Source organism: Symphalangus syndactylus, chromosome 10 (assembly GCF_028878055.3).
Source record: "Symphalangus syndactylus isolate Jambi chromosome 10, NHGRI_mSymSyn1-v2.1_pri, whole genome shotgun sequence".
Classification (NCBI taxonomy): domain Eukaryota; kingdom Metazoa; phylum Chordata; class Mammalia; order Primates; family Hylobatidae; genus Symphalangus; species Symphalangus syndactylus.
In genome coordinates, this window is record NC_072432.2 from 26,867,457 (window position 1) to 26,879,048 (window position 11,592).

General features: G+C 43.0%; 1 protein-coding gene across 2 annotated transcripts; it reads right to left on the reverse strand.

The window, feature by feature from the left end:
• Nucleotides 1-2,095: 2,095 nt before the first annotated feature.
• On the reverse strand, nucleotides 2,096-10,894 carry SKIDA1 (SKI/DACH domain containing 1). 2 transcript variants are annotated; one of them, XM_063610198.1, is made up of 3 exons: nucleotides 10,798-10,894; nucleotides 5,979-6,322; nucleotides 2,096-5,087 (listed from the first exon to the last, which is right to left on the reverse strand). In XM_063610198.1, exon 3 carries the CDS (start codon nucleotides 4,972-4,974, stop codon nucleotides 2,251-2,253), a length of 2,724 nt encoding a protein of 907 aa, XP_063466268.1. In that variant the 5' UTR covers nucleotides 4,975-5,087; nucleotides 5,979-6,322; nucleotides 10,798-10,894; the 3' UTR covers nucleotides 2,096-2,250. The 2 variants fall into 2 exon arrangements, with proteins under 2 accessions (XP_063466268.1, XP_055152707.2); XM_055296732.2 differs by lacking the exons at nucleotides 5,979-6,322; nucleotides 10,798-10,894 and adding an exon at nucleotides 5,558-5,586 and having other exon boundaries at nucleotides 2,096-5,084.
• Nucleotides 10,895-11,592: the final 698 nt, after the last annotated feature.

Here is an 11,592-nt window from a genome sequence, read left to right on the forward strand (position 1 = left end):
AAGAGGAAAACCACAGAGCATATTCAGCAATTAGGGGCTGAGGCCATCCAGATCTATCTGAGACATTTATAGACAAAAGGAAAATTTCAAAGGGAATAGGAACTAAAAGGTTAAGGAAAAACAAAAACAATAGACTGAATTTCCATGAGAAATAGTGACTTAAATTCACACAGCAAACATTTCATTGGTGTTTTGTTTAGTTTTGTGATTTATGATCTATAGATGCAACTTCTTAGATTCAAGATAGCAAGGATCTGAGATACATAATTTGTCAGACTAAAGGAGGTGGGCCAGAAATTATTAGATTCAACTTTCATTAAAACAATCACTGATCTCTGCTTCACTTTCTTAAGCCTGAAACTTTTCCTACTAGATTTGTAACAAGTTTGTAAAGTTTTGTTGTTACTTGGAAAGAAATCCACCAGTGTTCTGCACAGAACCTGACTGGCCTCGTCACATAGTATTACAACAAAACACTACACCCAATAAATGCATTTCTTTCAGGCAAAAACATTACAAGTGAAAATGTCAACAAAACCATTCAATCCTGTTAACCGTTCTTCAATCTGGAATAAGTAGAAATGTATGGAACCAGGAATTTTAAACAGTGTTTTTAATTGAAAATAAAGCTAAAGCATGCTTTTCAACAGTGCAAATTTCCATAATTTTGATTTACTGCTTCCATCATCACAACACAGTACACCAGCATGGCCCTTACCCAGGGCTAGACCCTAGCATTTGCATGTTGAACTACTTTGATTTTAAGTGCAAATATAGATAGTCACCTCTGATTGTCACTTGCAGTAGAAACTCTCCTGCTCTATACACAGGATGGTCTGAAAACAGAAGTTTTAGAGAGATGCAGAAAAAGTATAAGGTAATAAAATCCAAGTGCCTGAGTTCTGGTACCAAAAAGCCCTGAAAAAAACTGTTATTTTTCATTTGGGGTATTGCAACTCTGATCCCTCATTTTCTTTTTCTTGGTTGTATTTACTGATTTGTCACTATCAAGAGTTCGACCATGAAATATTCTGCTATTACGAGAAATATTTCAGCCCAGGTATGGTGGATCACACCTTTAATCCCAGCACTTTGGGAGGCCGAGACAGGCGGATCACCTGAGGTCAGGAGTTCGGGACCAGCCTGGTCAACATGGTGAAATCCCATCTCTACTAAAAATACAAAAATTAGCCGGACATGGTGGCGCGTGCCTGTAATCCCAGCTACTCAGGAGGCTGAGGCAGCAGAATCGTTTGAACCCAGGAGGTAGAGGTTGCAGTGAGCCAAGATTGTGCCACTGTACTCCAGCCTGGGCGACATAGCGAGGCTCTCTCCAAAAAAAAAAAAAAAATATATATATATATATATATATATATATATATATATATTTCAATTGTTTTGGGAGTTTGAAGAGTCATGTTCAGACCACAAGATAAGCAGGACAATAGTAAGAGTCACCTTATTAAAAACCTTTGGGTGAGAACACAAAACGGACTTTTCCAGTTGCAAGGAGTGGCTTTAAAAGTAAAATCACATCCTTTCCAAAAAAAAAATACAATTCCGTATTTATTTTACTCAGTATGTATGAGGCAGCTTTTACTAGCATTTAATCAGGACTCATACCCCAATCTTTCCACTAAAAAAAAAAAAAAAAAAAAAAAGTTAAGTGCAACTACTCTTGGAGAGGGAATGAGGGGAGTAAAAAGAAAAAGATACCCCACAAACAAGAGCTCCAGAAAATAACATTTTGGGCTCACAGAAACTTCTTGCTACCTCACCTCACCTCACTGTGTAACCATGTAACCTAACAAACTTTCACTGAATTAACAGTTACACTTTCAGCTCTGAAATCTAGTGCATAAACTTAATGGCTCATTGTAATATTTATTATTCAACCTTTTGACATTTATTTGTAGCAGTTGAATTGAGGTACCGGGTGCATTATTAGCATTGAAACAGTAAAGTGTTCCAGCTCTACCGTAATAACTGAGTTTTACTTGAGTCTTTAGCCTGAAGTAGTCTGTGGAATGTAAACCAACCCTTCTCCCACCCCGCCCCCACCCTACTCCAGAAAAAAAAAAAAAAAAAACCCGCAACGGAAAAAAAGTAATCCGATTTCTGTCTTCAAAATGCGATAAACCAGGACTCCAAAGGGGGTGTAACACATTAATGGACTCGTACAAACCATCCTGTGCAGTTTACAACAAAAGGAAGGTAATATGGTTCAAGAAAATATCTTCCAAAACATTTTTATGAATTAAATTTCCTGAATTTGTGACTAGGTGGAAGAGGTATTGCAGAACCGCCCAGCTGCCATTTCCATATAGGATGGGCCTTGTGAGGAGTTTGAGAATCCTTAGTGGTGTTTAAGGAATACGCCGGCCACAAATCCCCATCTCTCCCAATAATGAGTGATGGTGGACAAGGAAAATTTGCCATGAAATTAAATGGCCTTTTCACTGCTGATGCTACATTGCTGGCTACCTTTTTGCGTCTGTTTATAACTGTAAAATCATCCAGTGTTCCTTCATGTGTCTCAGTTTTACCTGTAGGACGAGGGCTTCTAGCTGATTTCAAATTTGGTTTGACTGGAGGTGTCTGAAGGACAGGTCGCTTTCCCAGTACTAGTGTCCGGTAATTTTTTCTTACCCTGGCACCAAATTTATATTCCCCATCCTCAGGTTTTGGAGTACCTAAAGTGCATTGAAGGCCCTGACTTTGAGCCAGTGGATTTAAGGAAGGAGTTTCTTTTTCGTGGCATGCAAAACCTTCCTTGGCTGTGGTTAACAAGGCGTCCTCTTCTTTACTCTCAGTCACACTGTAAAACTCACCCTTTGTATCATTGCACTCGCACTTTAGCTTATTTGTAAAAAGGTGAGGTTCATATTCTTCATTAGCACTACTGTCTTCTACTTTGATTTTAATATTGTGCAGAAATGGCAATGTCTTGTCGCCTGTGTCAGTGCAGGGATTCTCGGCTTTAGTTGCTGCTGCTCCTGCAGCGTTCACTTCAGGATCAGTCTGCGAAGAGGGCAAATCCGTAGCAAATTCAGGACAATGAAGGATTTTGGAATATTTTTCTGAATTTGCTTCTGCTCCTGAAGAATCATTATTTAGGAACCTAGCAGCTATTGTGTTGTTATCAGCACAGTGTGTAGTAGGAGTTGCTTGTAGGCATTTCCTAGCCTCTCGGAGTATTCTTTGTTGTGGAAATGCATTGTTTGTCTTTGGGCTAGGTGAAGAGGCCCCTTCTGCCAGGCAGTTAATTGTCAGGTCAGTTCTCTTTACAGCATTGGAAATTTCAGAGTGTGGGAATGTAATCTCAGATACCCTATCGTTCCTTATCTCCGCGAAACAACTCCCCAGGCTGGCCGGGCAGTACACCGGAGATGCTTTGGGGGCCCAGCTCTGCAGATTCCACTCCTCCGGCGACTCCGCTTTGACACTACTCTTGAGGTCGGGAAGTCGGCCGGCATCCTCGAAAGCAGCGGGTTTGGTTGCAGCGGCGGCGGAGGCCAGATGGTACAAGAAGTTGGCCTGCGCCTGCACGCTGGGAGGCTTGCAGAAGCTGGTGCGCCTGAATCGGATGCTCTGCACTGACACTTGGCTGGAGCCGGAGCTGGAGTCCGACTCGGTGGACGAGTCCTCCTCCTCCGAGCTGACTTCACTGGAATCCGAGGCCCCGCTGCCCCCCTCCTCCTCCTCCTCTTCCTCCTCCTCCTCCTCTCCCTCCTCCTCCTCCTCCTCTGAGGACACAGAATTGCTGGAGCTGGACAAACTGGAGCCAAAATCCGAGTCGTTGGCCGCGTGGTCCGAGTAGGAGCTGGACTCGGAGTCGCTGCTGCAACTCTCGGGAAAGCTGCCCAGATGGGGCTGCGGCCGGTGGTGGTGAGGGGGGTGGTGACTCTGTTGCGGCGGCTGGGCCCGGTGGTGGTGGTGGTGGTGGTGATGGTGGTGGTGGTGGTGGTGGTGCGCAGGCGGGCAGAAGCCGTTGACCAGATGAAACCTCTCCAGGCAAGTGGCCCCGGCGGCGGCTGCCGCCGCTGCCGCCGCCGCCGCCGCCGCCGCCGCTGCCTTGGCTTTGTAGGACCTGGGCAGCAGCAGCAGGCGCCGCGCGCCGGCGTGGGGCGCGAGCAGGCAGTCCTTGGCGCCGCCGCGCTTGCGCTTGCAGCGGTAGCTCAGGCTCCCCGGGCCTCCGGCGCCCGCCGCTGCCTTGGGCTGGGGCCCGGCCGCCGATGCCTGGTAATAGGCGGCGGCGGCGGCGGCGGCGGCGGCGGCGGCAGCGGCGGCGGCGGCGGCGGCTGCCGGGTGTTTGCTGCACAGCAGGCTCCGAAAATAAGCAGGGTCCGAGGGGAAGGCGACGTAGTTTCCCTGGAGCGGGGCAGTTTCATAGTTTAGAGGGGGTTTGCACGGCGAGCGCACGATCTCCGGGTAGTGCGAGCCGGGGTATTTGCTAAAAATCTGAGGTAGATGGGCGGCGGGGCGCGCTGCGGCGGCGCCCGGGCGCGGGGACTGCGCGCTGATTGGCAGGGGCCGCGCGGCTCCGCTCAGGCCCCGCCAAAGTTGGTGCTTGCCCTTCCAAAATCCCGGGCGGGGGCTGACGGCAGCGGCGCGCTCTGGCGGCGGCGCCTTTGTGGCCAGGGCCCGGCCGACCCGCCTGCGCTTGGTCTTGAGGACGCGCTCGGTTTTGCAGGAGGTGTAGAGCGCTTCCACGTCTTCCCGGGAGATGAGCGTGCATTTGGCGGCGTGGAAGGCGATGCTGTTGATTGCCTTGAGTTTCCGCAACTCCTCCAGATCGCAGTGGTGCTTCTTCACTTTCAGATGATCCATGCGCTTGTGCACGGTCGTCCTCGGGATGTTTTTCAGCAGATCTGTGAAGACTTGGGAGAGGGCAAACATTTGCTTTCCTTTAATGATGAGGTAGCCGAGCCTCACGCCATCCACCTCTTCAAAACCTGACTTCAGGTCTCCCATCTCGGGCACTAAATGATCCCCACCATTTGCAGTAAATATATACGTGACGCATACATACACATGTATGTATGTTAATCCTCCGCCAGATGCTGCGTGTGTCTCAAGGCATCCTGCTAATAAAATAACAAAGACTGTTATTCCCGGCGAAGGAGGTGCCAAACTCTAGGCGAAATTATTGGGGGGGGGAACCCCATGAAATTACACTGACTTGGTTCTTGCTTTTTTGTTGTTGTTGTTTTCGTTTTTTTAAAAAAGAGGGAAAAAACCATCCGGTTTCTGATCTGCCAGTGTGTTGGTCTGAGTCCCCGATGCAGATCAGTACCTGGGCCCCTCTATTCCTTCCTTCTCCATTGGAGCACTATGATAATGGAATGTGAAGGGAGAAAGAGAAAAGAAATGCAGCTGCTATTCCCGCCGCTGCTTTAGCTACAAATAAAATGACAGAGTGAAGTGAGCTCGTCCGGAGACACCTTCATCAATTAATTCCCCTAAAGCCAGCGCTGATTGGACACTCCTGACAGGTGATGCAATAAAAATTGATATTCCACCCCTTCCCCCCAAAATCTCCCACTAATTAGCATACCCTTATACTGCCACCTCCCCTCCCAAAGTAAATAATACAGTCGGTATATAAATCTTTCCATTAAACTATCGGAGCTCAGAAACAGCCTGACTCACAGACTTCATCAGAAGCAGTGTGTGTACGCTTAAGGAAGAAAAAAAAAAAAAAAACCGCACCGTATATTCGCCTTTAAAGAAATACTGCCTATTTTTTCGTTTATTTGCATTTTACCGATACAGCTATTATCATTTCAAAGAAAAGCATTTAAAAAACATTATCAAGCCGAAAGAGAGATACCCCACCCCCTTTTCCTTTTGGAAAATGGAGCTTAAGGGAAAATGTGCAGAATAGCCTGGTATTTCCCTTACAGGAGTGGGGAAGGAGACCGGCTGGGAGCTCCAAACTTAAACCCGCCCCGTGAACCACCCCAGTGCGGACTTACGTTTGGAATTTCTCTCGATTTTCCTTTTTTTTTTTTTTTTTTCCCTGAAATGCCTTTTTACAACCAGAAACAAAGTTATTTGACCAAGGAAGCAGTTCAAGGCTCCAGCTCCGAAACACTGTAACAATTCAACTGGATTTCGGTTCTCTGCTGGGGGGTGGGGTGGGGAGGAGGTAGTTTCACGTCAGACCCATAACAAAGCATAGATAAGCCAGAAATGTGTACACTTTTCCACAATTAACCGTACTGGATTGGAGGCGGGATCGTCCAAGAGTCCCCAGCAAAGGCTTTGCCAGGGTCCTGTTCATCACAGGTCAGAATTCCAGGGAGCAGATTGCTTCCTCCTGCAGCAAAGAAAAGAAAATGTCAAACGCCCAAGGTGCTTCCAGAGGTTTTACGTAATAACAATGAAAAGAAAGTGCTGATGTATGATGCAGACTGTTTCAGTGGTTTGTGATGCTTTTGGTTGGTAGTTTAGGTAAATCTTCCACAACTCCCAGTTTTTCCATCAAAGTCAAGCATCTGCTTTAACAAAATCACTTTGGATGAAAATCAGTGTGGTTTAACCTCTTCTTAGTCAAATTAAGGCATATTTTGGCGTAGTTTTCAAGGATATCCAAAATATTGCCAAATGAGAGCAAGGGTCCTCCCAGTCGCATTACCACGATCCCAAGGCGGCCCCTTGGCTGCTTTGCAAAATTCGGCAAAATCTTAACTGTTCGGTGTTGCAACTACAACATAAATGCAACCCAGGCATTTGTGTTTCCTTGTTCCTCCAAAAATAGACACATCCGCGTGATTAAAAGAATAAACGGATATTTCTGAGCCTGCAAGAAAAAAATTATACAATAATTTCTTTTTTCACATTCAAAAGTTCCAGCTTCCCCTGCTCTGGTCTGGATGGCACGAGCAGGTATGGCTCAAAAAAGAAGACAGAAAGATAAAAACAGAGGAATCAGACATACAAAAAGGTAGTTTGCCTGACAAGATGAAATCTCGGCCATAATTCCCCACCCCCACCCTCATCTCCTTTGTAATTTCCCAGGAATTTTGAAAAGAATTGGGAATTTCAAGAAGTGCATCCGGAAATTAAGGAAGTCTATTTAAGAGAGTCTGTAACTCAGGAGGTTGGGATTTGAAAAGTCAGCCCCTGAGCTACTGTTGCACTCAGCACAGATGTAATCGCCGCTCCTCAACTTAATCAATGTGTGTACAAACCGCGATGTCTAGTTCTTGCCTTTGAAATCTAAGGCTAGCATTTCCATCCAAGAAATCAGAGCTACAGCAAATTACATTTTTGTCCCTTGAATGAAAGAAGGATCATTGAATGGATCTCGTGATATTTCAGGCTTTAAACGTAACCGAGAGGCAGCAATGAACAATGCCTCGTCACAGCTAATACCATCCACCGAGTTGGCTTTCTTTTGCATCTGGATCTATTACACCGCGTTTTTCTCTTTCACTTTCACAGGAGACAAAATGCACAAGGTTTAGGCAGAAAGCGAAGTTTCCAGGAAAAGCAGATGCTGGTGTTTGTTTTTAAAAGTGGAATGACCAGAGTCTTTCTATTGCCAGCAACAATAATGTCGTTTTAAAATTCCTTCTGATGCACTTATATAGTACTGCCAGCCCTTGCCCTCCCCCCCACCCCCGCCCATTCCCCTCCCCCAGCTTTAAGATTTAGACCAAAGAGTCAGCCAAGAAATAGTAAACTCAGAAAAAGCCTTTGAGAAGACAGTACAAAAGGTTGGCTAGAGCATCCTTTTTTTTTTTTTTTCCAGGTAGTTTTAGTTGTTCTCTATTCCTGTTTATATTTTCTCTCTCTCTCTCTCCTAGTCCTCCTACACATAGCAACATGATTTAGTAGCCATTTCAAAACTACCTTCTTTTCCTCTCTCTTTCTCTCTTTCCACCTTTAAAATATTGGCAATATAGGTGGTTTTGAAAACTAGTAGCATATAAAGTTTTTTTTTTAACCAAGGGCATAATCTGTTGGGTGAAATAGAGAAAAATAAAGGCTAGGGAATTTGAGAAATGTGTCTATTTAGACTTTGTGCAAGTATCTCTATATGTACACGCAGACACCTTTACACTTACACATTTTTAATACTACTATTACACATCTTTCTTCCTGTCTAATACGTTCTTTTGTTCCTTTAACTTCCCCATCCTTGTGTGTATGTGTGTGTTAGGCTCCAGCATTCTTGCTTGAATGAGTGCATGCACACACACACACACACACACACACAAACACAGAATGTGACAGACAGCTTTCTTGGGCCATCAGCACACGTTGCATATCCGGGGTCTTCTCCAGGCACATTGGGGGTCGATCCCGATAAAAAGATCTAGCAGAGGCCCCTGAGCGCTCACACATGAAAGGCAGGGGACTTTAAGATGGATTTGCATGCACACCGGGGATTTCGATCAATAGCTACCAACATTTATGACTTAGATTATTAATGTGAAAGCTGGCCAAAAGAATGGGGATGAAAAATTAAAGGTGTCTGTTATCAATTATGCTTAAAGTTATGCAATAATTTACTTACTTTGCCTGATGTGCAGATCCAGATGTATAGAGTACTATTCTTCAAAAGCCAGGGGGTTTCTTTGATAAATTTGTTGACCATGTCAGCTGACTTTACAATCAAAGATGAACCCAATTCAGATAATGGACTGTATTCAAATTCTTTTTTAAGAAAAGATGTATCAACTTCCATGTTTCTCAAAGGCTTGTACATATGTGAATAGATATGTCCAAATTAACATTTATATATATATCCTCTGTGGGTCCAGGAAATTATTGTGAATTTAGGCACATGTATGATATGCATTGAGTTTAATTAAATGTGATTATTTACTCAGTGAGGAATGCCTAATCTACACACTACTGTAAAAAGTGCTTTAGCTTTGAAAACAAAGCTGCTTGCAAAAGGAAAATCCTCTTTAGCAAATACAGATTGAAATATATTCCTAATGTCCACTTAGTTCTGCATTTATTGTAAAAAATCAGCACTTTCAGTTTTTAAAGTGAAGGGCCATGAAAATATGAACATATTTGTCTTTACTTATCCCATATGAATGTGCTAGATTTACCTTTAGATGCTCTATTTTGATTTATTTTCACTGTATTTTATGTTTAAATACCATTGCAATTCAGTCTGACCTCTTTCCTCTGGAGCGAAGTAATGCACACGGCATTTACAGTCTTTTAAATGGTTAGCTGGGAAATGCAATAGCAATTTGCAGGAGTAGTTTACTAATGGGGAAAGTTCTTTTGAAAACCTGAAGGAAAACCTAAGAGTACTTTTGCATTTCTACACTACAACTGTCATATAATTAAAGTATTGAAGAGCATTAAAATAATCCTTTTCCTTCCAAGCTTTCACCCATACATACATAATTTAAATGAGGATCACAGCCGCCCCCGCCCCAACTCTTCACCATATACATTTGTTTTAGTGATTGCTGGGCACATTTTGTTCAAAGTGAATTCAGACAGAAAAGAGTAAGGAACATCACAAAGGCCTCAACAATGTAAGTATGCTGGTTAAAAGAATAAAAGCCCCTTGTGCTATTAACTAAAAGTAACTATAATATTCACAAGATAAAAGTTTAAAATAATAATAAAGTCTCATATGGCTGAATTAGTTGAGGATATAAGACAATAAAATCTCAACAGTTCTTTAGCTAAATTTATCTAATATCACATCTTTGCTTTTTGGGATGGGAAAATGGGAATGGAGGAGTAGAAAATGGCTAAATTGAGAAACAAATGATAACTTAATATAGTCCCTTAATTTTTTTTTCTTTCTGGTTCATTTAAACAAATCAGGGTAAGTCTCCAAAAGGGCCCATCCCTATGTTCTTAGGCATTTAAAAACTCTGTCTTTAACAGAAGTTTGGGACACAGGGTATATACCATGTTGTCTACTGACCCATAATCAAAATGCAGTGACCTTCTACCCTTTTTTTGCCCCCTGACCCATCTTGAATTCAATGCAGCCTTTATAAATTTGCAAATCCTTGGAGGTAAAGCGGTTTTTGTGAGGCTTTGTTCTGAAAAAGCCCTAAGAGTGTGCTTTCTAAATTAGACAAAGGTAAAGCAACAAATCCTAGTGGATGAGATTTTACACAGGTGAGCAATAGGCACCTCCAGATAACATATATTGCAAGCTAAAAACCAGTTATAAACATAGGAGACAAGGAGGTTATGGATTGCATCAAATTAGAGTGAGGTACAAATCACTTTCATGATGTAAGAAACGGCTAGGCCACAATCTTCCTGCTCTTCTCATCTCAAGGGCTGTGGGGGACCCTAGTGACCAAGGAAGGAATGGGGAGGGGGGAGGGGGCAGGGAGGAAAAGAAAGAAAGGAGTAAGACTTGATCTGAATCTGTGGGCACATTCCCTTATCTTTCCTGCTATCAGCCAGTTTAAAGGACACCATAATTATGATGGTGATAAAACAATGCCTACTTATGTGTGCTGAATAAATAAAGAATGTTTACAGCTCAAGAATCTTTTAATTCCAATTAAATGCTATCAAAGAAAAGCCACTTTTCCTACTGCAACCGCCTTTCCCCCCAATTATCTTGTTTTGTTGTAATATTTTCCTATGAGACACATGGGCCTTTCACAATTGATCCTGAATGCAAAAGAAAAAAAATTAGAGAAAGTAGAGTTTGACCTTCAGATATTAAATAATACACAAATTTCCAGAACTACAATTTGTTAGGGTTGCCCAAGTTTTTGTTTATTTTACGCAAGGGCCAAACATGTAGAGACTGAAGTGGTGACACCAAGTGTTGAGGCCTACCTATGGGCTGCTCAGCCATACTGAAATCCTGAGCCACCACGAGGGGAGAGAGGAGAGACAAGACATGAGGAGCCTGATGGTCTCTGGAAAGGGAATCCTCTTCTGGTTCTGTTCCCCTGGCTTCAGCCCAAATCCTTCTAGGAGCACTGGAGCCAATCACTGTCTTTCACTGCTGCAGCTACTGGGAACCTACAAAAAAGCGGGAGATAAAAAAAAAAAAAAAAAGAAAAACAAATCACAAGTTCGAATTTATGGATACACAAGTATCATTTCATATTCATGACATCAGCAAATCACATCATAATCAGATGTGAGCAAGGTTTGGGCACTAAGGCCCAAAAGGCTGGACACTCAACACTGACAGTATCACATATTAACCAGAAAATTCGCTTTTTTATTATGGAATCATAGTGTGAAAATTAAGTCTTTTAACTTTGAAAAGCTTTTCACTTCTGAGGCCAATTTTTACACTAATAAATTTCAAGTAAACGTCTCTTTTAAAGTTGTTCCACAATATTTTAATTCAAACTTCTACTTCCTTTCTCAGTTGGGGTAGTGTTTTGTTTGTGTTTTAAAAAAACACATGGCACAACAAACGTTATGGAAAACGCACTCATTCCGTTAAATGCCGATACAAACCTGCCTTTTACTCCATCTGTCTAAGCAGCGCATTGCTAAGTATAAAATTAAAAAAAAATTTTTTTCTCAAAGACGTATCTATTATTTCTTGGCAAATACTATTTGGTGATGTGGTGCAAAAACACAATGGTAAAAAATTTCGGGGTATTTGTAAGT